The sequence below is a fragment of the Corvus brachyrhynchos genome, unplaced genomic scaffold (assembly GCF_000691975.1).
Source record: "Corvus brachyrhynchos isolate BGI_N302 unplaced genomic scaffold, ASM69197v1 scaffold802, whole genome shotgun sequence".
Taxonomy (NCBI): Eukaryota; Metazoa; Chordata; class Aves; order Passeriformes; family Corvidae; genus Corvus; species Corvus brachyrhynchos.
Window position 1 is genome coordinate 29468 of NW_008236648.1, and position 22535 is coordinate 52002.

At 55.6% G+C, this 22535-nt stretch overlaps 1 protein-coding gene across 1 annotated transcript; it reads right to left on the minus strand.

The window, feature by feature from the left end:
- Positions 1–10801: 10801 nt before the first annotated feature.
- Positions 10802–18720, minus strand: SAPCD2 (suppressor APC domain containing 2). The gene is made up of 5 exons (XM_017726772.1): positions 17937–18720; positions 14349–14495; positions 14121–14219; positions 13458–13571; positions 10802–12600 (listed from the first exon to the last, which is right to left on the minus strand). Exons 1-5 carry the CDS (start codon positions 18279–18281, stop codon positions 12472–12474), a joined length of 834 nt encoding a protein of 277 aa, XP_017582261.1. The 5' UTR covers positions 18282–18720; the 3' UTR covers positions 10802–12471.
- Positions 18721–22535: the final 3815 nt, after the last annotated feature.

Consider the following 22535-nt stretch of genomic DNA (forward strand, 5'->3'; position numbering starts at 1 on the left):
CTCTGCCCATGGTGTGTGGGCAGCCCCAGCCACTCACAGGGAACCCAGCCTGTGTCCCCTGGGGGAGGAGCAGGTGTCTGTGCTGAGGTGGCTGCTCCAGGTGGGCAATGCCTGAGCTGCAGGCACAAGAAAGATCCTTGGGAAAAAGAAAGTGAGAGGCAGGGAGGGCTTTCTCTGCCATGGAAGACAAAGCAGGCAGCTTGCTCCAATGCCAGAAGGTGAGAGCAGCCTTGTTTGTCTGAGGAAAAAGGGATGTGGGTTTTGGGCACCATCAAAGAAAGGCAAGAACAGATGTCACCTCTGCAGGACTCAGGTTGTGAAGCACACAATCTGCCCAAATGAGCAGGTTCAATGAGCAAGCGGCTGCATGGGGAGCCAGCCAGCACAGCCTGCTTGCCACACTACCACTCTGCCACCTCTCCACCTGCCACGTTGTCACCTGTCTGCCTGCCACCCTGCTTGCCATCTGTCTGCCTGCCATCCTCTCACCTCTGTCACCTCTGTTGATCTGCACAGCGCTGCTCTCCATACATTCATCCTGCCTTGAGCATTCTCAGGGACAGCGGCACACGGTGAATTTTTAGGGAACGGCTTTGATAGTGGGAGGGACAGATCCCCTCAGCATGACCAGATATGAAAATGGCACTGAAACCTGAAATAACCAGATAATCCACCAGGTGCAGGAGCGGTGTTTGCTGTGGGGCAGCAGTAAGTTCCCCACAATTTAATGCCGATTTTTTGTGATTACAGCCTATGAATTGGTTGTTACCACCATGATGGGGCCACAGCAGCAAGGGACCAGGTTAACCTGTGAGATCAGGCAGGTCCTGATCTCTTCTCTCTGCTGCTCAGTGACAGGACCTGAGGCAACAGCATGAAGCTGTGTCAGTGGAGTTTTAGGCTGGATATTAGGAAAAGGTTCTTCCCCCAGAGGGTGCTGGGCACTGCCCAGGCTCCCCAGGGAATGGTCACAGCCCCAAGGCTGCCAGAGCTCCAGGAGCGTTTGGACAATGCTCTCAGGCACGGGGTGGGATTGTTGGGGTGTCCTGTGCAGGGCCAGGACTTGGACTCCATGACCTTAGAGGTATTTTCCAACCTTAACGATTCTGTGATTCCGTAATCCTTGTGGGTCCCTTCCACTGAGGACATTCTATGGTTCTGTCATTCTCTGTGGCATGGGGCAGGAGCCCAGAGGAGGGGATGGGTGTCCCAGGCAAGGGGAAACCAGCTCAGGAGCCCCAGCTCCCCACTGTGCTGGTGTCTTTGGCTCACCCCATACCTGAATAAACTCAGAGCTTAAGCCCAGGTAAAGCTGGATGAGGAAGTGTCACCAGCATGCCTGAGGCACCTGAGGACTCTTGTCTGTATTTCCACGCCCCCTGCAGCTGGTGTGGACATGGGCTTCAGCTCAGTGACTTCGGGAGACACGGCCTTCCTCCAAAGACAGGCACGGGCACAGAGTCCCCAGGAAAGACAGGGCATGCTGGCACCCATCCCAGCCGGGCAGAAAAGCTTGTCCCCACCATGAAGCAGGGGAAATAATCCCTGGGGGCAGAGTGGAAGGTGAGTACAAAGAGGAGAAGGTGGGGAGTGCATTAGTCACCCAGCAGTTCGGGGGACCGCCACTTTCCCAGACAAAGGAGAGAGGTTTTCTAATCCATCTCTTCCAACAAAAGCCTCTGAGGTGGGGCCACCTGAGCGAGGGTTGCAGGGTTGAATGAGGGATCAAAGAACACACTGGAGCAGGAGAAGGAAGTCGATGGTGGCTCTGAGAGGTGGGGTTTGTTGGCTGCGGGACTCAGGGCTGCTCAACGGCTTTGTAAAACATGGATGAGCACATCTGGGAGCACTGGTGGGCGGCACTGCAGCTCCATATGTGGTTGGGAAATAACAGGAAGAACACAATGAGCCTGTAGACACTGCAACAGGCTGGGGCCCAAAGGGAGGGGTTAGGGACAGGATTCTCTACTCCCATCTGTGAGCTCCTTAGCAAACAGCAAGTGCAGGGAACCATTCAATCCAGAAGCATTCAACAGCTTTGGGATTGGGATGAGCCACCAGCACGGGCCAGCCATGAGCAATGCGCAAGCAATCCCACAACACACTCCAGAGCTGCTCCAGCACAACACTGATCTCAGCCCTGGCAGAAGGCCCAGGGGTCCTGACCTGCTCAGGAGGGTCAGGAAGCCAGTGGGGTTCCTCTGCAGAGGCACCCAGGTCAAGAACCAGCAGGGACAGAGAGGGGCTGGCTGGAGAGCAGCTTAGTCCCTGTGGCAGCCAGGAGATTTGGGACAGCATGAGGCTGAAAAGGTGTTCCCAGAAGGAGAACAGCCCCCATCTGCCTCTGCAGCACAGACCAGGGAATAAGGGCAGGGACTTGTTCCTTTGGCCTCAGGTTGGGCTGAGGCTGTTCACCTGTCCACAGGCTGTGGTCCATGGGAGAAATCCCCTAGCCCTGTTCTCAATCCAAACCCCAAACCCACTCCCATTCCCAAGCTCAGCTCTGCCTGGGAGCTGCACTGGAGGCACAGACAGATGGAGGAGTGGGAACCTGCTCCGAGTGCCCAGGGCTCTGTGACTCCAGCTAGAGCCAGGACCTGGACTGACCTACCCTGGGACTCAGCTGAGACATCAGGTGTATTTTTTGGCTAGTGCAGGCCAATGAAGGCCACTGTGCATGCTCAGAGGTGCCTCTTCCTCAGGGACCTCCAGGCCAGCTGAGTCCTGCACCAACCAAAGGACTAGGATGTCTATAGGCTTCCCCAGCTGCTGGGGCTGACTCTCTCCCCAGTGTCTCGTTTCCTTGCATGGAGGAGTCACAATACTGTGTGGGGTATCAGGAAACCTCCCAGCTGTCTGTCCTGCTGTTGAGTGTGTCCCACATTCCAGCAGAGATGCGTGAACCTGGAGCCAGAAAGATGCTTTTGCTCAGAGTGCACCTACCCACATCTCTACCTGCACAAGGTTGGAGTCAGACATGACTGGAATGAAAGCAAGGACCTGTCAGGAATTGCTGGGGATGCCCAGCACTGAGTAAGGCCACAGCACATGTGTGAGGCATTTTGGGGTGTTCTTGAGTCTGTGGCCAGTCAAATCCAACCAGTGTTTGCACTGGTAGAGTAAAAGAATAGGGAATGCAACAACTTCCATCAGTCAGGACTGAGCTCCTGACTGAGTGCAGCTCCTGCTGAGCCTCTGCACCCTGTGAGTGGGAGCCCACTGATGTATTCCAGCCTCGGCTCCAAGCCCAGATCTTGTCCTCTTAGAGGCACTGAAAGTCTGGAAGGATCTTGGTGTATCCAAGGGTATAATCCCCCTCCTGGCAAGGATCCGTGTCTGGAAGGAAAATCAAGCCCAAGTACAAGTCTCTATTCTTGCTTCACTTTCTAAACCCTTTTTTGTCTCCTGTTTCCCAGGCCTGTGTCTGTGTGATACAAGCCCTGAGGGGGTCCATGGGCAGGGATCCCTGTTTTCCTGGCATTGAACCAGCCAGGAAGTAGGTAGCTTTTCCAGAAAAGCCCTACTGGTTTCTCCTGGTTGTCTTGCCAGGAGCCCTCTCCTGCCAGGGCAGAGGGCCAGGAAGTATCAAGGCACAGAGCAGCCCCTCAGGCTGACAGCCCTGTTCCCACAGCCCTGGCACAACACCTGACAAGCTCTCTCCTCAAGCTTGGGACATGAGCCTGTAGATGCTGGCACAGGACACTGCACCTGCCAGCAGAACATCTGTCCCCTACACTGTGGCCCCAGGGCAGAGGTGTCCTTGGCACATGGAGGCCCAGGGTCATGGTGATATCCTGTTGGCTCCATGCAGCCACTGCAGGCTTCCCTGTCCCTAAGCCTATGGGACACGTTGGGTGAACACAAGTGATGCACGTGACATGAAGGAAGGGAGCACCACATGCAGACCCTCCTGGGCATCCTTGTGGCAAGGGACTGATCCCCATCCTCAGTGTGAGGGAGGTGGTGGTGGGGTGGGGACAGAACTCGCAAGATGGAGGGGAAAGTTATCTTCTGCTTGGAATAAAGCAGGGAACTGTTTGTCACTTTTCTTAAACTGGCCAACACTACCCACAGGCTCCAAATCCAAGTGAGAAACCATATTTTGAACAATGTCAGCTCATCCCCACAAGCACCAGGCCATGGCCATGATGAGCACCTGGGCCACACAGAGGCTGAGCCCTTGCCTGGCTCTCGGGGCAGCAGGCTCACTGAAGCAGCCCATGGCCATCACCACAGCCCCATGGAGAGCCACAGCAAGAATGGACTCCCTGGGGGAGGCTGAGACACCCAGGCTGTCCCCACTGAGCCACATCAAATCATCAGAGGGCTCTGACCAAGCAGGGGGCTGCTGGGGGCAGCTGAGGGGCCCTTCTGCCAACCCTGCTGCTCATCAGCTGGAGGCCTGAAGTAAACATGAGCCATGAGATGCTGCAAAGGTCCCCGTGAGTGGCAGGAGGACAGGCAGCAGGGCATGGGGACTTGGGGACAAGGGCCTGGAGTGACAAGACAAGGGGGAGTGGCCTCAATGGGATATTGGGAAGAAATTCTTCCCTGTAAGGGTGGGTGAGACTCTGGCACAGGTTGCCCAGAGAAGCTGCAGCTGCCCCATCCCTGGAAGTGTCCAAGGCCAGGTTGGATGGACCTTGGTCCATTCCTTGCTTGGAACAACTTGGTCTAGTGGAAGGTGTCCCTGCCCATGGCAGGGAGTGGAACAAGATGGACTTTAAGGTTCCTTGCAACCCAAACCATTCTGTGGTTCTGATCTGCAAAATATTTTGAAGAAAAGGTCCCATGACAGATATTCTGTGCTGCAGGACGAGAGAGCAATCAGGACCTTCACCTGGGATGGCACCAATTAAACGCATCGCTGAGGCTGAAGCAGATTGCAGAGGTGATGGGGTCACCATGAGGGGAAAGGAGATGGAGAAAGCTGTGTCCTGGGATGATCTCAGGCCTTCAGTGCTGCTAATGCTTCACTCAAGGCCATGGCCCCGCCCTTTTAAGATACATTTGTGCTTTGTTCCTAGGACAAAAGGAAAAGAGAAACCTGCCCAGGTTCATTCGAAGGAAACTGGCAGTGACCTCCACGCGCTCCTCTGTGCCTGTAGGGATAGGGCCATGCCCAGGAGAGCATAGGAAGGATGCTTGTCCCACCTCCTGCTCCCAGGTTTCAGCAGGTGACTTGGATGAAACTACTGAGTGCAAATTTTCCAGTTTCAGGTGGATTTTAGTTTGAGGTGGAAGAGCAATCATGGTTTCATGGGCTAATGACAGCTGCTGCAGGGAGGCACTACCCTGTTGTGGGGAAAAACTTTCTTTACTGGAGTGATTTCTTTCTGCTCAAAGTCCCTGGGCAGAGCTGAATTTAAACCCTCAGAACAGAAACATAGTGCTTGCATGAGAGTGAAATTTGGCAGCAGCTTGGGGTGCAGGCAGCTTGCCAGAGGTGCTCAGCAGCCGTTCGTCTCCTTTCTGAGGAGCGGACGGTGAGGTCCAGATCCTGAACTCCCCTGCACCAGGTGCTGAAGGAGCTGCCCAGGTTGGTGAGTGCTCAGGAGAGCTGACATCAGCCCAGGTGTGTGAAGCTTCTGTCAGGACAGACATGCTCCTGCCTGCTGTGTATCAACCAGACAGGAGCTGGGCAGAGGCTGCTGTGGATGAGCATCCACATCCCGCTTCCAGTGCATCCCCCTTCTTCTCTAGCCTGGTCCCCATCCTGCCAGGGGGACATCATGTCCTTGGGACTGCATTGGCAAGGTTTAGGCAGTGGGGGTCTGTAGAGTGCCTTAGTGAGAAGCTGTCCCTGTGTTGGACCCAGCTGACTCCAGGATGGACCCATCACCACCCAAAGCTGAGCCCACCAGGTTACTCTGGGATAATGTATTTAAGAAAGAGTAAAAACCACTGCACAGCCATGCAGATCCCAGTTCAGTGGAGAGGGAGAGGAGGAGATGCTCCAGGTGCCAGAACGTGGGGATGACCACGAAGAGGCAGCCGTACTCCTGAAACCTGTGGAGGTCCATGGTGGAGCAGATATCCACCTGCAGCCCATGGAGGATTCCACACCTCTGCCTTCCCATGGCAGGAGCCTGCTCAGCCTCTGAGGGCTGTTTGAGAGCCAAACTGGTGCTGGGAGCCTGCCTGGCTGCCACTGTCTCCTACCCCCACCTTGTCATGCAGGAAGGCTTTATGTGCCTTGCTAAAGGATTCAGCTTCCCTTTCCAACACCCCATGCACGTCTCTCTTTGGAAGCAAGCCCCGAGATCGGCAGTATCAGTTCTCCTGTGGTTAGGAGGGTGCCCAATCACAGCAGGACTTCTCCAACCCAGGGTCAAGCAGAGCTGCCAGGCAGCTGCCACATCCCAGCCACTTCCAGCCAGAGGCATGGAGCGCCTGAGTCCTGTGCCAGGCTGCAGGTGCTGCTCAGGCTCCTCTCAATAATCTGCCAGAACCATCACTCTTGAGGGGCAGGGAGAGGATGGACGCCGGTTTCTGTGGATTAGCAGTGGGTTGCTACACAAGGAGCAATGTTTCCAGTGTTTGGAATAACTGGGGTCTCCTGGGAGTCACTGGGCAGCTCACCAGGGAACCAGGCACTTGCTTAGACTCCTAGCAGTAGGTTTAAACTTTCAGGTGAGATCTTTACAGGTGCAAGTTCCACTTGTTTAAAAAACAACATCAGAATCCAGCTGGAGCCTGTGCTAGCCACATTCCTGGCCAGCACACATTGCTCTCAGCAAATAAGCCTGGGAGCAGCCAGCAGTAACACAGCTGTGATATTCCCACCATGCCCTCCCGCCACCCAGCAGTGTCCATGAATGAGGAAGGTGACAGCAAGCATATGGGACACTTGCCTTGAGCCTTCTCTCTGTCTCCAGCTCTCTTCAGCTGGGGGGATTTCCTGAGCCAGCCATGATTTTCTGATTTACACCCTTCAGTAGATCACTCCTCTCTTTACTTGTCAAAACCCCTCTATTGCAGTGCAGGCAAACCTCCAGAAGCACCATCCCTTTTCAGGGAGCTGCTGTACCCCAGCACTGGGAGCTGCCTGCTTTAGGTTGAGCTGGATCTGGCTTCTACCTTCATACACTGGAAGAGCTGGCGGTTCTATCCCTTTCCAATCTCTCCAGGACTGTCCTGAGTTTCCAGACCCCCAGTTATATCTTCTCTGGCTGGAGGGACCACCACTGCTTAGACAGGTAGGCTCCTTCCCACCAGAGTTTCCCAGGGACCCTATGGCCATGTGATGCTTCCTGGCAGGGCTCAGCTGCCCCTGCTGCCCCGTGTGCCACTGCACCACCCTGGTGCATCCCAGGGGGCAGGATCAGCCCCCACATGGTCCTTGCTGCCTTGCTGACTGTTCCCACAGCCAGCTCCCACCTCACATCCCACCTGGGGTGAGCACGATATCCACCACAGAGCAGAGGCATACTGCTAATCATCCCACAGGCTGGCCTGGACCTCTGGGGTTTTCCCACCAGTGATGTACTTTCCATTGCTTTTAAAAATAAAATCCCAGTAATAAAAACTCCAGCTAATTTTATCCCCAGCCTGTTTTTCCCAGGCTGCTGCAGGATGAGCTGCCTCCCCCAGCCTCGCCTGGTGGATTCTCCGCACAACACCAACAGTGCTCATGCGTCCAGGGTGTCCAGGGGCACCGGAGGGGAGGACATCGAGCCCCAGCAGTTGGTTGGTTGCCCATGGAGGAGCTCTTCCCTCTTTGCCTTGCTGGAGAGCCAGGAATGAGAGGGCAACAGTTTGGCGTAGTGAGAGCAGGGCCACGGTGTGAGCAGGGCCATAATGTGAGCAGGGCCACAGTGTGAGCAGAGCCATAGTGTGAGCAGGGCCACGGTGTGAGCAGAGCCACAGTGTGAGCAGGGCCACGGTGTGAGCAGGGCCACAGTGTGAGCACAGCCACAGTGTGAGCACAGCCATAGTGTGAGCAGGGCCACGGTGTGAGCAGAGCCACAGTGTGAGCAGGGCCACAGTGTGAGCAGGGCCACGGTGTGAGCAGGGCCACGGTGTGAGCAGGGCCACGGTGTGAGCATGGATACATGCAACCATGGACAGTGTGACCCGTGAGCGCAATGTGAGCACAGACACAGGATGAGCATGTACCTGGCGTGACCACGGTCACAGTATGTGCACAAATACCACGTGCATGTCCACAGGACAGCCTGGCACAGCATGAGTGTCTACAGCCACAGCTGTGCTCATGCCCTTATGTGTGCCAGAGGCAGAGGACTTCTCTAGCAGTGCTTGAATCCCTGAGCATCTCCCGGAGGACTGCAATGAAGGCTGGCAAAGCAGTGTCTGTGGCAGCATTCCCCCATCCATCTGTCATTGGAGGGAGTCATTACCATGCTCACAAGCAGTGCTGGAGCACCCAGCAGCTGCTGAGCTGTGGCAGTGGTCAGCTGAGGTAGCTGTCACAGCCTGACACTGGCACACACTAGGGACAGGAAAGCCATTTCTCAGCCCTGCAGCTGGTCTGGCAGCTGGAAGGATGGGCCAAAGTTCCCTGGCCCTGAAGGCATCACCCTGGTGCCTCTAGCCAGGAGCAACAGGGCAGCAGGGGCCCAGGGGGCTGGGGACCTTGAAAAAGGGATCCTGCTATGCAGACCCACATCCCATCCTGAGCCTAGCATGACAGCATCCTGTGAGCAGGGAGAGCTGCCAATCCCACCGAGAGGCAGGAGGAGGAAAAGCAGCTTATGCCCCCACTAAAATGGTGGAAATGTCTGGAAAAGCCATGGGAATTGGAGATGGGCTCCAGGGCAGAATGGGTGGGTGGGTTTTGAGCTTCCACTGTTCCCAGGACATGGTGCAGCCACAGTGGGAGCTCTGCCCCTCCTCAGACCCCCCTGGCAGAGCTGTCCTGCGGGATGTGAAGCAATCCTGGGGGTGTTGGATCCTGCGGGATGAGCTGCTCCAAGCCTCGCAGCCCCAACAACCCAATTAAGTTTTGCAGTACTTAACTTTTCATAGCCCCTGTGTTTTAGTAATTTTGGGCTCCCTCTGGAGGCGGGTACTGCATGGGAAGCTGAGCAAAGGGAGAGAAGAAGGCTGAGGACCCTGGAGAGAAATAAACACCTTCTCCTAAAAGTACTGCTTACAAAAGCTGCTTTTGTTGGGTTTTTTCCTTCTTTTTTTTTTTTCCCTCCTATTTCTTGATTTTAGGAGGCCTAAGGAGATTTATGACTTTCTGGGAGTTGGCAGTGATGCAACAGTCTACTCATCCAAGAAAAATGTGAAAAATGGCTGGGCTGGGAAAATCCCCTTAGGATTTACAGAGAAGTAAAATGGGAGCTGCCAAGTGCAGGTGTCCGGGCAGTGCAGAGTGTGGGACACTGCAGGGGTGAAGCTGCTCCTGCAGACCTCACCGAGAACCTCTCCAGAATCAGCCACAGGCCTCCAGCTGCCATGGATGCAGGGGTGCCAGGGATGTGCTGGGGTGAGCGTGGAGGGCTGTGGGGAGGTGAGGTGGGTTGGCAGGAGCTGTCCTGGCTGGGGACAGCAGAGCCCTGCTTCAGCTGTCCCCAGAGCAACCACAGCTTCACACAGTGGGTTCCAGCAGTTATCAGAGCCCTAGAGGCAGCACAGATCTATGCAAACTAAGTTCCAGCAGGAACAAAGCCTAAAGAGAATGGAAGGTGTTCACCCACATGTCCCAGCATACACATCACTTACAGACCTGGCCCCAAACGCAGGTCTCATGGCTCCTGAGGCAGCCCCCACAGTTCAGGGTGCCAAACTGGACACAGCCCAGACACACAGGGGAGGGGTCAGGCCCATCAGGGACCTAGAAACAGTGCAGCCAGAGTGCCAGCTCGAGGGGAGCCCTGCAGCTTCCAGGGGAGCCCTGGTCCCAGTGGGCCGTGGCACTGCCAAGGCTACCCCACAACCTGCAGCAGTCTTACAGAAAGTGGGCTGGGGGCCAGTGCTGCTGGCCAGGGCTGGGACAACCCCCCTGGGCTGGGGCAGAGAGAGCTGCCCTGGCTCTGCATGGAGCAGCCTGGAGTGGGAACCATGATTCTTTTTCCTTTGGAAGCCCTCATGAGTTCCACACCCAAGCAAAGGCATGAAACGGGAACCAAAGGCAATTACCAACCCTCTTCCTGCCCCAGCTGGAACTTGTGGCTGCCCTAAGCACCACCTGAAGGAGGCCATGGCAGAGATCCCTCTGCCGGTAAGTGGGTCTCCCTCTTGGCTCTGCTCCCAGCAGAGGAGGCTCAACCCCAGCAGGTGCAGGGTTTGCCCCACAGCCTGAAAGAAGGGTACCCCCAATCAGTGCAGAGCCTCAGGTTCACCCCATGTGAGTTGCCATCTCAGCATAGGGACACGCGCCACACATGCTACACCACTGAGGTCCCCTGTGGCTGACCCTGTGGGAAGAAGTCACTGCAGAGCACCAGCCACTGCTCCCAGCACTGTGGGGCAGCTTTGAGAAAGGGCACTTAAAAGCAAATGAGAGGTTGTGAATTGCAGCAGCACCACCTGAGGAGTGTGAGCCCCAAGCACAGCTTCTGGAAGAGCAGACAGATGAGGCTCCATCACTGGAAAGGGTGCAGCTGGCTTTAAGACCCTGCCCCACAGCAGGGGACAGGGAATCCCCAGTCCCTGGGAAGCCCAGAGGGGACGGGAAAGGACACGGAAACATGTCCAGGTGCAGAGATCCCTGGGCTCTTTGTGCTCACCAGATTGCAGCTTCAGCTCCCCCCGCATCCTGAGGGACAGGACAGTCAGGGACTTCAGGGCTGGCAGCAGTAGATGCGCTGATTTAGGGAGAGAGACAGAAAGATAAATATTATCCCACTTTATTATCCCTACAGACAGGTAACCCTCATAAAAGGGGTCAGTTCTAATTAAGCCTCAGGCAAAACAGGCACTGGACACCAGAGGAGGCATCACAAAAAGGATGGCTGGCACTGATACCCAGGGGACAACTAACACCAAATTCCTGCAGATGGGACATGACTAGCCATGGCCTTGTTCCTCCTCCTCCACCATCTCCCTGACACTCTGATGATCTCCACTCCAGCTGCAGGCACAAGGGCAGAGCAGGGATTCATTCCTTGCAGTGAGCTTTAGCTCAGGATCAGTCTCAAAGAGAACAGCTGGATGGGACAGAGAGTCCTGACAGATAAGAACAGGAGTGAGAACAGATTTGGCTTTCATGTGTCAGCTCAGGGCAGAGCCAGCACCTCCTGCCCAGCTCAGCACCACAGAATCATGCCTGGAGAGTCAGAGCATGAAACAACCCCACAGAGAAAGGTCCTGGCCTTGGGGGTACAAAGGGCCAGGCTGTGCTACATGGGGTTCACAGGGATCTCCAATGGATACCAAGTACCAAGCCACAGTCGAATGTCATTCAGCTCAAGCATCATCACTGAGCTGGGTGGGAAGCAGGAGGAGTCCTGAGATGCACCATCATTTAATAGGACCCATCTTAGACCACCACCACACTCCCTCAAGAGACCTGCAGAGGAGTGCAGCTCACAGTCAGGATGTCATCCCAGGCAGTAGCACCCACAACCATGCGAGGCAGAGCTGCCATTTCTCCATGTGATGTGCACAGGGAAGAGCCCGTCAGCCTCTGCTCTATCCCACACGCAGTTAAATACAAAACCAAGTTCTAAAGCCCCTCTGTGAGGTCAGGCTGATGTGAGCATCCTCAGGCTATGGAACATCACTTCTCCTTTTACAGACATCATGAAAAGAATCTAATCCTGGCAGACATCAGGAAATATTTGCCAGGTCAAGCCAAGTAAAAGGTGAGGTGTCTGTTTCAACTTGTCAACAGCCCGAAACAGCAGCTCAGAGGTGTAGGCTACCTTGGTTGGCTCTATGGCTCTTACATGTAAACAGCAACTATGGTATCACTACCACCAATGGGACGGAGGGGTTGCCGTGAGGACCATCAGTTTGGGCACTACAGGGTCAGGACAGTGTCTCTGGCAGGCAGAACATGGGCAGCAGAGAGAGGCCAGGCACGCCTCCTTGGATTTCCAATCTTGTCTTCCAACAGCAGAACAAGCAGGAGCAGGCACCCTCTAAGGGCCAGGCTTGTCTGGAGATGCTGGCTGGAGTGTTGAAGATGCATCACTTTTTCCCAAGAGCAGCCAAAATCCAGCCTAAGTCAGCAAGGGCACAGCAGCTCACCCCACAAAGGCAGCACAGGCAGCAGCCATGTCTCCCACACGCTGGGGGTCACAGGGCTGGGGACAGCATCCCTGCAGCCCATTTAGAGACAGAAAAGAAGCAGCTTGAGAGCAGCATGGCTGATAAGCCATCAGCAGGGCAGGGATGCTCCCCAGGAGGGGTTCCAGTTTCCTCCCACAGAGATGCCACCAGCAGCCCCAGACCTGGAGACACAACACCTGGAGCAGCAGGTGTGATGAGTTTGGGGCAAGAGTCCCTTGAAACCCCAGGGGAAGTTTGGGGATGGGGAGGGGGAGGGGGAGGCATGTGCTAGATGAAGGTGGAGTCCAGCTGGCTCATCTCATGGTTGTTGTGGGCACGAGCCTCGAAGAGCTGCTTGATCAGGGCAGATTTCTCCTGCTCCAGCTGGGTGATGCGCTCACTCTTGTCAGTCACCTCCTGCACAAGATGGGAGAAAAATGTTGGTTAGAGGAGGAAAATGCTGGCAACTAGTGTGTTGCAGGTAAAATTTCATAGAACCACAGAATCACAGGCTTTGGGTAGGTGTGAGTAGGACATTAAAGCCCATCTCATCCCAGCCCCTCACCACGGGCAGGAACACCTTCCACTAGAGCAGGTTGCTCCAAGACCTGTCCAATCTGGCCTTGGACACTTCCAGGGATGGGGCAGCTTCTCTGGGCAACCTGTGCCAGGGCCTCACCACCCTCACAGGGAAGAATTTCTTTCCAGTATTCCATCTCACCCTGCCCTCTGGCAGGGGGAAGCCATTTCCCCTTGTCCTGTCCCTCCATGCCTTTGTCCAAAGTCCCTCTCCAGCTCTCTGAGAGGCCCTTCAGGCCCTGGAAGCCTCCCTGGAGCCTTCTCTTCTCCAGGTGAACATCCCCAGCTCTCCCAGCCTGGTTCCAGAGCAGAGGGACTTGAGCCCCCAGAGCATCTTTGTGGCCACGTGCTGGGACAGAAACCCCAGCAGTGAGCCTGGTCCTGGCAGGGGCACCATCCCTTCCCTGGCAGCCACCAACTGCAGCCTCTGCACTCTCTTGTGACCTCCATTTGTCATAGTCTTTTCCCTCTGTCAGGGATGCCCACTCACCCAGCAAACAGCTGGAGACAGCTGGGCACAGCTGTGTGCCAGAGGGTCTCCACGTGCAGCCCACACACCCTTCTCTGGGATGACCAAGTCTGGCCAAGCTGAAGGAACACTTCCCACTGTCTGTCACTCCTTCCCCGGCCCCATCCCATCCCCTTCCATTCCCAGCACCCCCAAGGGCATCTCCTCCAGCCATACCCCCACTCACCTTGGTGAGAAGCCGATTCTGCTCCTTCAGCATGTTGATGGCTTGCTGGGAGCCTGTGGAGGCTGGGGATGTCACAGGGACCAGCCTGCTCGGGGCTGGGGAGGGGTTTGCTGTCTGTAGAGATGATGAAGGGATGAGACACTGAGCCTCCTCCCCTGTCGCCCTTCCCAGCCCTTCTTCAAGGTGACATGTTTCTATTGCACACAAAGAACTGAGAGGAGCCCAGCAGAGGATTAAAATCTCAGCACAGGCCATCACAGGGTCTCCAGCCCACCAGGCAGTATGGGGAAACATTCCTGTTAGTGTGCCTGGCTCCTGCCAATGTGCCTGGCTCCTGCCTGGCAGGACAGGCAGCTCTGAAGTGTCTGATTCAGCGCCTCAGGAAGCTGGGCTCCTTGTTCTCTTGACAATGGCTACACCTTTTTGGGGATCTCCTTAAACCCCCAAAAATGCCTTAAGCATCCTCCAGCCCAGCTAAGGACCAGCTGTGCTGTCCTCTTGGCTGTTCCCCATCACCTGTTTTGCCCATGGAGCCAAGTCACCTTCCCAGAGCTGGGGGAAATTCTGGCAGCTCCAATGTCAGCCCAGTCACCAACGTGGCGGGGACAGGATGGGTTCTAAGATTACACAAACAACCTCAAGCTGCTGATGTGCTGTTCTCACCTTGCCAGCAGTGGAAAGAAGGTCACCCAGGCAGCGGTTCACCTCCTGCAGCTTGGGGACCAGGCGCCCCAGGTGGCTCTGGCCACCTTCAGGGAAATCTTGCAGGATGGGGAGGAAGAAGATGCTGGAGGTTACCATGGGGCCAGCTCTGGGGCCAGCTCCAGGTCCAGCCAATTCCCCGCCCTGTTCTTCAAACCCACAAGCAGCCAGAAGAAGCCCCAGACTCACAGCACTGGTTCTCTTCTTCCCCAGGAGTCGCTGGTGCTCCTGCATGAGCTGGATGTGCTGGTGGTACCACTCTCGAGCCCGGTCTATAAGCTCCAGGCCCTGCAATAGGAAATCCTTCTCCTGTTCCAGCTCCTTCATGTACTTCAGCTGCAGGACAGAGCAGAGGGATGTCACCCACTCCCCACCAAGGCTTTGTCAAGAAACCCAGGTGGTTTCTTCATGAGGTGTGAGGGGATGTGGATACAGGCAAGGGTCTCAGCCCCTTTCCCCATGAAAAGCTACAGAAGAGCAGGATAATGACTGCTGCCTGATGCTGCTTTGGAGGAAGACTTCTGGAAGAAAAGTTCTCCAGTTTGGGAGAACCAAAGTGTGTGAAGGACACTCAGGTCACCCCTCCCCTCCTGCTCACCATTGCAGGTGCAGGTTTCTTCACCTATTTACCCAGGGAGGAAGCAGGAGCAGTGCCTGCAGCTGTCTCCAGCTCCCTTTGGGGTGTGAGTGTCAGCCACAGAACAGACACACCTGGATTTCAGTGAGCAGTGAAGAGTCTAGCTCACTGTGCAGGCTGTAAGTCAGGGAAAACCTGCAGCCCTGTCTTCCCAGCACTCTGCCCCCAGTTTGCCTCATCCCTGGAGGCACATGAAGCTGAGCAGAGCATAGCACACCACACCTCTCTACAGAGGGTCTCTGCCAGCTGCTCAGGTTCCAGCATCAGCATCACCTGGAGAGGCAGTGGGGGCCCTGCTGTGCCCAGAGAGCTGCTACAAGGGTGCCTGGGGCTCCTGCCCCCAGAGCAACCCCTTGGAATAGGCCAAGCATGACCCAAGGCTGCTGCAGAGCAGGGGGCTCAGCCCACATCCACAGGGGATACAGGGTCCTCATTCCACTGCCACCTTCTGCTCCTGCTACCCCTTGGCACTGCGCTGCCACCGGCAATCAGAGAGGTGGAGAGGGATGAGGGGACATCCCTGGGGAACAGAGCAACTGAGGCGGTGACCCGTTCATCACCGTCACTCCGTGAGCCTGCAGCCCTTCTCTCCTTTTCAATACCAGGCTGCTCCCCCAGTTCCCAGGGGCATGGGGAGCTTCCTGCCTCACTGCCTCTGCCTTCCTTGCCACAACACAGCCTGGCTTTCACCCCCAGCACAGCCTGGGCTCCAGAGTCTTCTCCAGGCACCAGAAAATATCTTGGTCACCCAGAAAATGCTGGGTGTACCAGAACCTCTCCTGATGCTTCGGAGAGCATGAGGAGTGATGCAGCTCAGAAACAACCCTGAACAGAACCCCGTGGACAAGTGGCACCATACCAAGACCTTCTTCAGGCCATCAGCATTTCCATGTCCTCACTGCCAGCCCCAAAGCCTCCCCACATCCCATATCTGCCACCCATTACACTGGGCCTGCCCTTGCTCCTGCTGCTCCTGGAAATGCTTTTTGCAACACAACAACTCCTCCTGCACCCTTCTCCAATGGCCCAAAGGGACCTACCTAGAGGAAGAGGTGCAGCGCCTTGGTGCTGTTACTGTTGCTGTTGCTGAGGGGCACAAAGAAGGTGCTGTATGTAGTAAGGACCCCCACCCAGCTGGGGGTACAGCCCACTGCCATCTGGCCTGCCCTCCTCCCACCAGGCTTGCTGACCAGCACAGAGACCAGAGGAAGAGGGAGCTTCCCACAGAGCAGAGGGACACTGCCAGCCCTGCCTGGTGTGGGGACAGACAGCATATCGCCAGAATGAGACATTTGGGGCAGGAGGAAGACAAAGTGCTGGAGTTGGCTGGTGCTTGGTGGCTGGTAAAGGGGAGGGGACAGAGCTGTGCCCTGGGCTGCCTACAAATGACAGCGCTCCACCTCTCAGAGAAGGTCTCATCCCAGCCACCCTTGTGGCCATAGGGCAATCAGGCCAATTGATGAGGGACTGGCTGGAAAAACACCAGCTGAGCAAGTGGGCACCAGATGAGATGGTGCAAAGGGTCCTGGGGCTGCAGCACGGCCTCCACAGCTCTGCTCCCTGCTCAGGAGGAACCAGTCCTGGTGCACTTTGGGATGCAGGATGGACACCAGTGCTCCCATCCCCCATGGGCTTTAGGCAAATTAGTCTAATGACAGACAAGTTCCTTGTCCCTTGGGAGCCCAGCATCAGGGCAGGGAGGGGTAAGGGAGGTGACAGTACAAGGATTCAGTCCTTGCTGGACTCAAACTTGTTCCAGCTGTCTCTGTAGGCTTGGAAATGGCACCAGTGACTGAAGACTGTGCCCAGGGTGTCAGGGAAGGCTGAGACACCCCTTCTCTGGGGTTAGAAGCACAAAAAGGCAGTGCAGCACTTGGGGACATATAGGGAGAGAGGGAAGGAGGGGACATCCCTCCCACTGCCCTCATGGTAACTTGGGGGAATAGAGACCAGAGCAACACAAGCCCAGAGCAAGAGTGCTTATGGCAGAGCTGGGGACAGACATGGTGGCCATCAGCCCCTTCACAGCAACACAAGGTTAAGACCTTGAGCTTGGGACCTTGAGATGGACTCCAGCCCAGAGCTGCACACACAGGGAAGAGCCTTCCTGTCTCCAAACAGCAGTCCCCAGCCCCCAAAACCCCAAGAAGCAGAGCCCTCAATCCCAGACACAAAGAGCTACATTTATCACTCCTTGTCAGCACCTCTCAGCAGAGGCCCCTCGGCCCAAGGGGGCCCCTGCCCCTCGCATGGCTGCAAGCCCAGCAAACTACCTGCACAAACATCCTCTCCCCAGGCTGGCATGCTGTGTCCCCAGAAGTCAGCGACAGGCTGGGCACTGCTGATCAGGCCTGCTGGGCTGTAGGAGCAGGGTGACACCAGGGCGTGAGAAGTGGAAGTGCAGTGGTGACAGTTCCACCAAGTACTCATCCTGCAGGCTTGGTCCTGGCTCTCTGTCCAGGACAATTTAACTTGAGCCTGTGGGTAACGTGCCCAGGCAGCTACTCCATTCCACCTGGGAGCAATGAGATCCCTTCACCCAGGCAATTTGATCCAAGCCTCTCCACTGAGCAGCAGAGAGAGGGGAGCAGACCCCTCTGTCGTGGGCTGCCTGGATAAATTCCATGTGGATTTCTCTGCTTTGCTAGCAAAAAGTCTGTCGGGAGGCAAGAGGATATGCATGTTTGAGCCCTGATCTACACGGAACACCTGGGAGGGGACATAGCCTGGCGCCACTGCTTGCTAGTGCAAAGCATACCTGACCCTTTCTGGGGTGCCCTAAAGGCCCAGAGATCCACCTGTTTCCACACCTCCACCTTTGCCTTCCTCTTCCCAAGACCTTGCCCAAGGGGAAGGCAGTCAGCACACTAGCTTCATGGGCTGACCCCACTCTGGGGGAAGGCATGCACCTCCTCCCTGGCTGGCACAATTCAGGATGGAAAGCTCCTTGGAAATAATGACAGAATGTCCACATACATCAACAGAGCCTCATATCCAAAATATCAGGATTTGCCCGATGCCCCACAGCTCACGCGTGCAGGGTGGGCAGGGAGGAAGCCAAAAGCCCAGAGATGATGTCAGCAGTGAGGGACCCCTGCAATCCACCTTCCCCTTCATGGGAGCCCACAACACTCCCTTACCATGCTGAAGTCCACGCCATTGGTGATGGTGTGTCTCCGGTGCTCTGCACGGCCTCTCTGATGCCTCTGAGCGTCCCCAGCCCCTGGGTGGCCACCATCTCCCTGGGACTGCCCAGACTTTGCACCACCACCTGGAACAGAGGAAGGCATGAGGCCAGGAGCTACTTTCAACAAAATCCTCCCCAGGGCCACTTCTGTGAGATGATCTGCAGGGTGGTCTTGCAAGCTGGGAGAGACTGAGCAAACCACCAGCCTGAGCACCTGCTCCCGGCTTTGTCCAGGCAGGACAGGTGTCAGGAATGGCTGACTCAGCTGTGCCAGGCTGGCAACAGACCTCAATGTCATCTTCTGCAGAGAGCAAGCAGCTTCCAGACAAAGCTGGTCCAGTCCCAGCAGAGGAAACTAAACCATTTGTCATATTGCCTGCCCTCATGTGTCCTCATGGGACACCTGGCTTCCACTCAGGTGGCACCAGCTCTGCCAGGAACCCAACCTTTCCTGAAGGCAGCTCCTGCTTGGTGATGGACTTGGCCATGTGGACATCCACTCCAGACACCATGTCCACGATGTAATCATAGAGCAATAGTAAATCAGGCTGTAGATTTTCCAAAATTTTATTAAAACCCCAACATCCTATCCTGCAAAAGACTAATCTACTACAAACACATGGTGCTGATGCAAATCCATGCATAACCTATTTTTGAAGATTAAGTTCATACTGGCCTGCACATACTGGCAGGTTCCAGGCTGGATCAGGCACCTCCTGCCTGTCGGCCAGGGCAGAAATTCCCATGGCACCTGCAATGAAGACCATACAAGCCCCACACTGCCTGCCCTCACCAGAAACCCAGCCCCGCAGCCACAGCCGAGCCAGCTCCGATCCACCGCTAGCCGAGCTGGTAGAGCAGCACCGTGATACCCTACCACCCCAAACCACAGCGTCAGGGCAGCCAGGGGTGCAGCCAGCACATCCCCAGGCAAGTCTGGGCAGCAGCCTGCTGCTCCTCCCTTCCTGGCCCAGTCCCCAGCCAAGTGCCCAGCACACCCTGTCTCATGCCACCCCCTCGGCCCCACAGCTTCCCAGCTCCCTGCACACAGGTTTCCTCAAGAGTTCCTTTCCCAACCTGGCTTTTCAAGAAGAGCAGCAGGGAGCTGGCAAGTGATGGCAGGCAGCTGAGGAAAAAGCCCTCCTCCCAGGACAGCTCCCCACAGATCTGCCAGGTACCCCCACCCCTTGCACATCCTTCTACCAGAGCTGCCTGGCACAGGCATGGCACACTCCCTGCTGCAGGCACATGAAGGGCTGTGAATAACAGGACAGGGTGTGTGGCACCACATGGGCTGGCACATTTCTTCCCTCTGCTCCATAGGTTTCCTCAGCTGAGCACATGGACATGACAGAGGAAGGATATGAGGCAGGAGAGGGCAGCCATGGGCACAGAAGCCACCCTTCATCTTGAAGGTATGAAGTGTGGGAGCCCTGTACTAGGGCTGCCTGTGCTGCCACAGTCACAGTGGTTCAGTGACAGGAGACAGGCTCAGGGGGCAGCAGGCAACACGACACCTTAGTTTGTCACTTTGTGTCACTGGGGAAAGAAGCCACCATGCCATAGGAAAAATCCTCCTTCTGCTCCATGACAGTATCTCACCCCACCTCCCAGCAAGTACTCTGGCACAGACAGGTCTCTAGCACATCAATGAACACAGTCTTTGATACCACCCATCCATTTGCTTTGCCAGCTCCCTTTGGTTTCATACACCCAAGTCTAGCTGGGAGGAACCCAGCAAGACTGGTGTGACCACACACAAGTTGTCCTAGCAGACCTGTAGCATATCCTGCTCGAAAAGCTGAGGAACAGCCCCAAAACAAAGGATACTCTCAACAGTCAGAATCCTAAGGCAAAGACAGGAACACTTCTGGTAGGAGTTGCAGGACAAATACACGTTAGAAAACTTTTTGCTGCAGTTACCTAAAGTGCTGGGTTGAGCTGAGCTGCACCTGTGATAAGAAGGAGTTCCTGGTCAACCAGCTGAGCTCTGCACACCTGAGCTGACAAGGTAGTGGCTAAAACAGGACCCCTGCTAATGAGCTGGGATAGTTGTTCTTACGGAAAGAACCGGACCAGATCACCAGAGGTGGAAGAGATCCTGCCATGAGATAATGGACAGGCTCCTCCCTCTGGGACCCTCTCTGCCCAGGACAAGCAGACACCTCATGGTTGTTTTACACTTCTCCACATTGTCCTTGGCAATGGCCCAGACAAGCCCCTCCAAACCATCCCCTCCCTCCTGCCAGTGCCAACAGCTCTCCAGCTGCTAGAGACAAGCCACCCCTGGAGCAAGGGAAAGCACTGTGCTGGGGAGGAGCCAGTGCCCAGGGCCATGACACACTTCCTGGGCTCCTTCTGCTGTGTGCCTTGACTTCCCCAGGTCCCAGCTCCCAGGGGAAATACTGGGGTAAAGACCCCAAGAGTGATATGCTCAGACGCTGCTGTGACAAGACACCAGGCACCAGAGGTAGGGACATCATTATGGTGACTTCCCCACCCTGTGATTTCTCCAATATCCACCTTACCATCCTTGTGTCCAGTGGGTGCTGTTGGCTCCCCAGGGACCACGCGGTGCCAAGCTTGCAGACTGCACCAGCACTGCTGGGCTGAGAAGCTGGAAGCTGACTTAAGCAGGGACTTCAGAAGCACTTCTGCCCACACGCTAGGAGAGGTTAGTGTGGGAAAGGAGATAGAATTGTTGTCCCACTGGCTCACTGCACCCCTGGACGTGCCAGGAGAACCACCTGGCCCCAAACTCTGCCATTTTGCCACGAGTCACATCCAAATCGCCTCTGACACGTGCAGATGCTCCTCAGATCATAAAGCATAGCTGGGGAGGCACCCTGTGAGCACCCTCTTCCCCCAAAACACAGGCAGGGAGCATTTCCTCCAACTCATTGCAGCTTATGAGCACTGATACATCATCTCATTGCACTTGGTTGGGGTCTTACAGAAGCCACCACATACAGCTGGAGGCTCAGAGTAGCCTCACACCCAAATAATATAATCTTAGTGGAGACAGGTCTTCCCAGAGCCACAGGCAGCTCCCAGCACCCACCACACATCTCTGCAGCAGGGATGGAGACATATCCTGCCATGGCACTGCCCAACTTCCTTGCATCCATCAGAGGAGAACATCCACCTGTTCAACTGCACCCTGGGAAACCATCTATGGAAGGGCACACTGGGCAGTTGTGCAGGATCTGGAGCTAAAGGAGCAGGAATAACTGAGTTGTACCATTTTCTAAGCTGCTGAATGAACCTGAAACTCAGGCCACTTGCCAGAATTGCCCTGCAATGTGGGATGCTGGCAGCAAGGGCTGAAGCACTAACCCTGCCCGCAGGCTCTGGACAGTTATGGAACATCACCCTGTAATGGAAAAATCCTCAGCAAGCAGAAAGCTGCTGCAGTCAGCCCAGGGCAGAGCTTTCAATCTGCTGCCTGTTCACCAAGCAGGATTTTTTTCAGGTTTTTCCAGATTTACGCTCTTGATGATAGAAGAGTTAGTCTGCTTAATAATATTCCCTTAGATGAAGCTCCAGTGATTAGTCTGGAGGCAAAATGGAAAGCAGAGAACCTCAGTCACAGTTAAAAGTTTCTTCTCCACCCAGGAGAAGGGACAGGGAGGGAGCGGTTGGGAAGGGAAGGCAAACCAGCCTGACCTTCCCAAGGTGGAGGAAGTCACTGCACTGAGGTGGTGCAATAACAAGTACCAGCTCCTCACACAGACTTTGTCTCCCTGATCTGAAAGCACTTCACAAACCTAGATAAAGAATTATTACCTACCCAGGTAAGCCCAGAAGCCTGGCTTCCTTATAACATCTACTGACTAGCAACAAATCGAGATGCCAGTGAAACAGTCTCCCCCATGCCAAGGTCAGTGTACCACCCTGGAGGGCTCTGGCAGAGCCAGCACAGGGAGCCCAGATCCCAAGGAAAGGGCAGAGTCCACAGGGATGTGCAGGTGAGCTCTACAGACAAAGCCTGCGACTGCAGAGCACATCGCCTTGGTGCTGCTCTCCCATTTATTAATTGACTAATTATTTATTATTGGGAATAGCGCTGTGGAATGATCCAAACCAAAAAGCTGGATCAGGTTTTGCATTTTTTATTTGTCCAAACCATGCATGACATCGTGAAGGAATCATTCCTGAGGGCCAGTCCAGCGCAGAGCCCACCGAGCACACGGCCGCTCTGTGACCGCAGCTTCACCCCAGCGAAGCCGCTCGGCTTCGGGAGTCCCCAGGGCCCAACCGTTCTCCGAGACGCCCAGCTGTGCCCCCCACCCCCAGGGAAGGTCAGGACAGACTCTGAGCCAGGGGACAACCACGGACACATTACGGCAAAGCCCTTAATTCCTCCTGTCAGCGCTATAAATAGCCCAGCGCATCGCGAGGGGAGCACAGCCCCGGGCGGGCGGCGGCGCTGGGATATTCGCACTGGGATCGGAGCTCAGCAAAGCCAAACTGGGACTAACAGTAACTTTGGGGGAGTTTTACACCGGCCCTGCGGGAATCGCTGGCTCTGAGCCCAGAGGAGGGCACAGGG

Excerpts from the sequence above, each read along its gene's own strand:
- SAPCD2 (XM_017726772.1), bottom strand. The coding sequence starts at position 18,281 with ATGACATTGAGGTCTGTTGCCAGCCTGGCACAGCTGAGTCAGCCATTC. Across the intron at positions 14,496-17,936 it reads ATGGCGTGGACTTCAGCATG|CTGAAGTACATGAAGGAGCT; the intron begins GTAAGGGAGTGT and ends TCTGTCCTGCAG. Across the intron at positions 13,572-14,120 it reads TTCTTTCCACTGCTGGCAAG|ACAGCAAACCCCTCCCCAGC; the intron begins GTGAGAACAGCA and ends TCATCTCTACAG.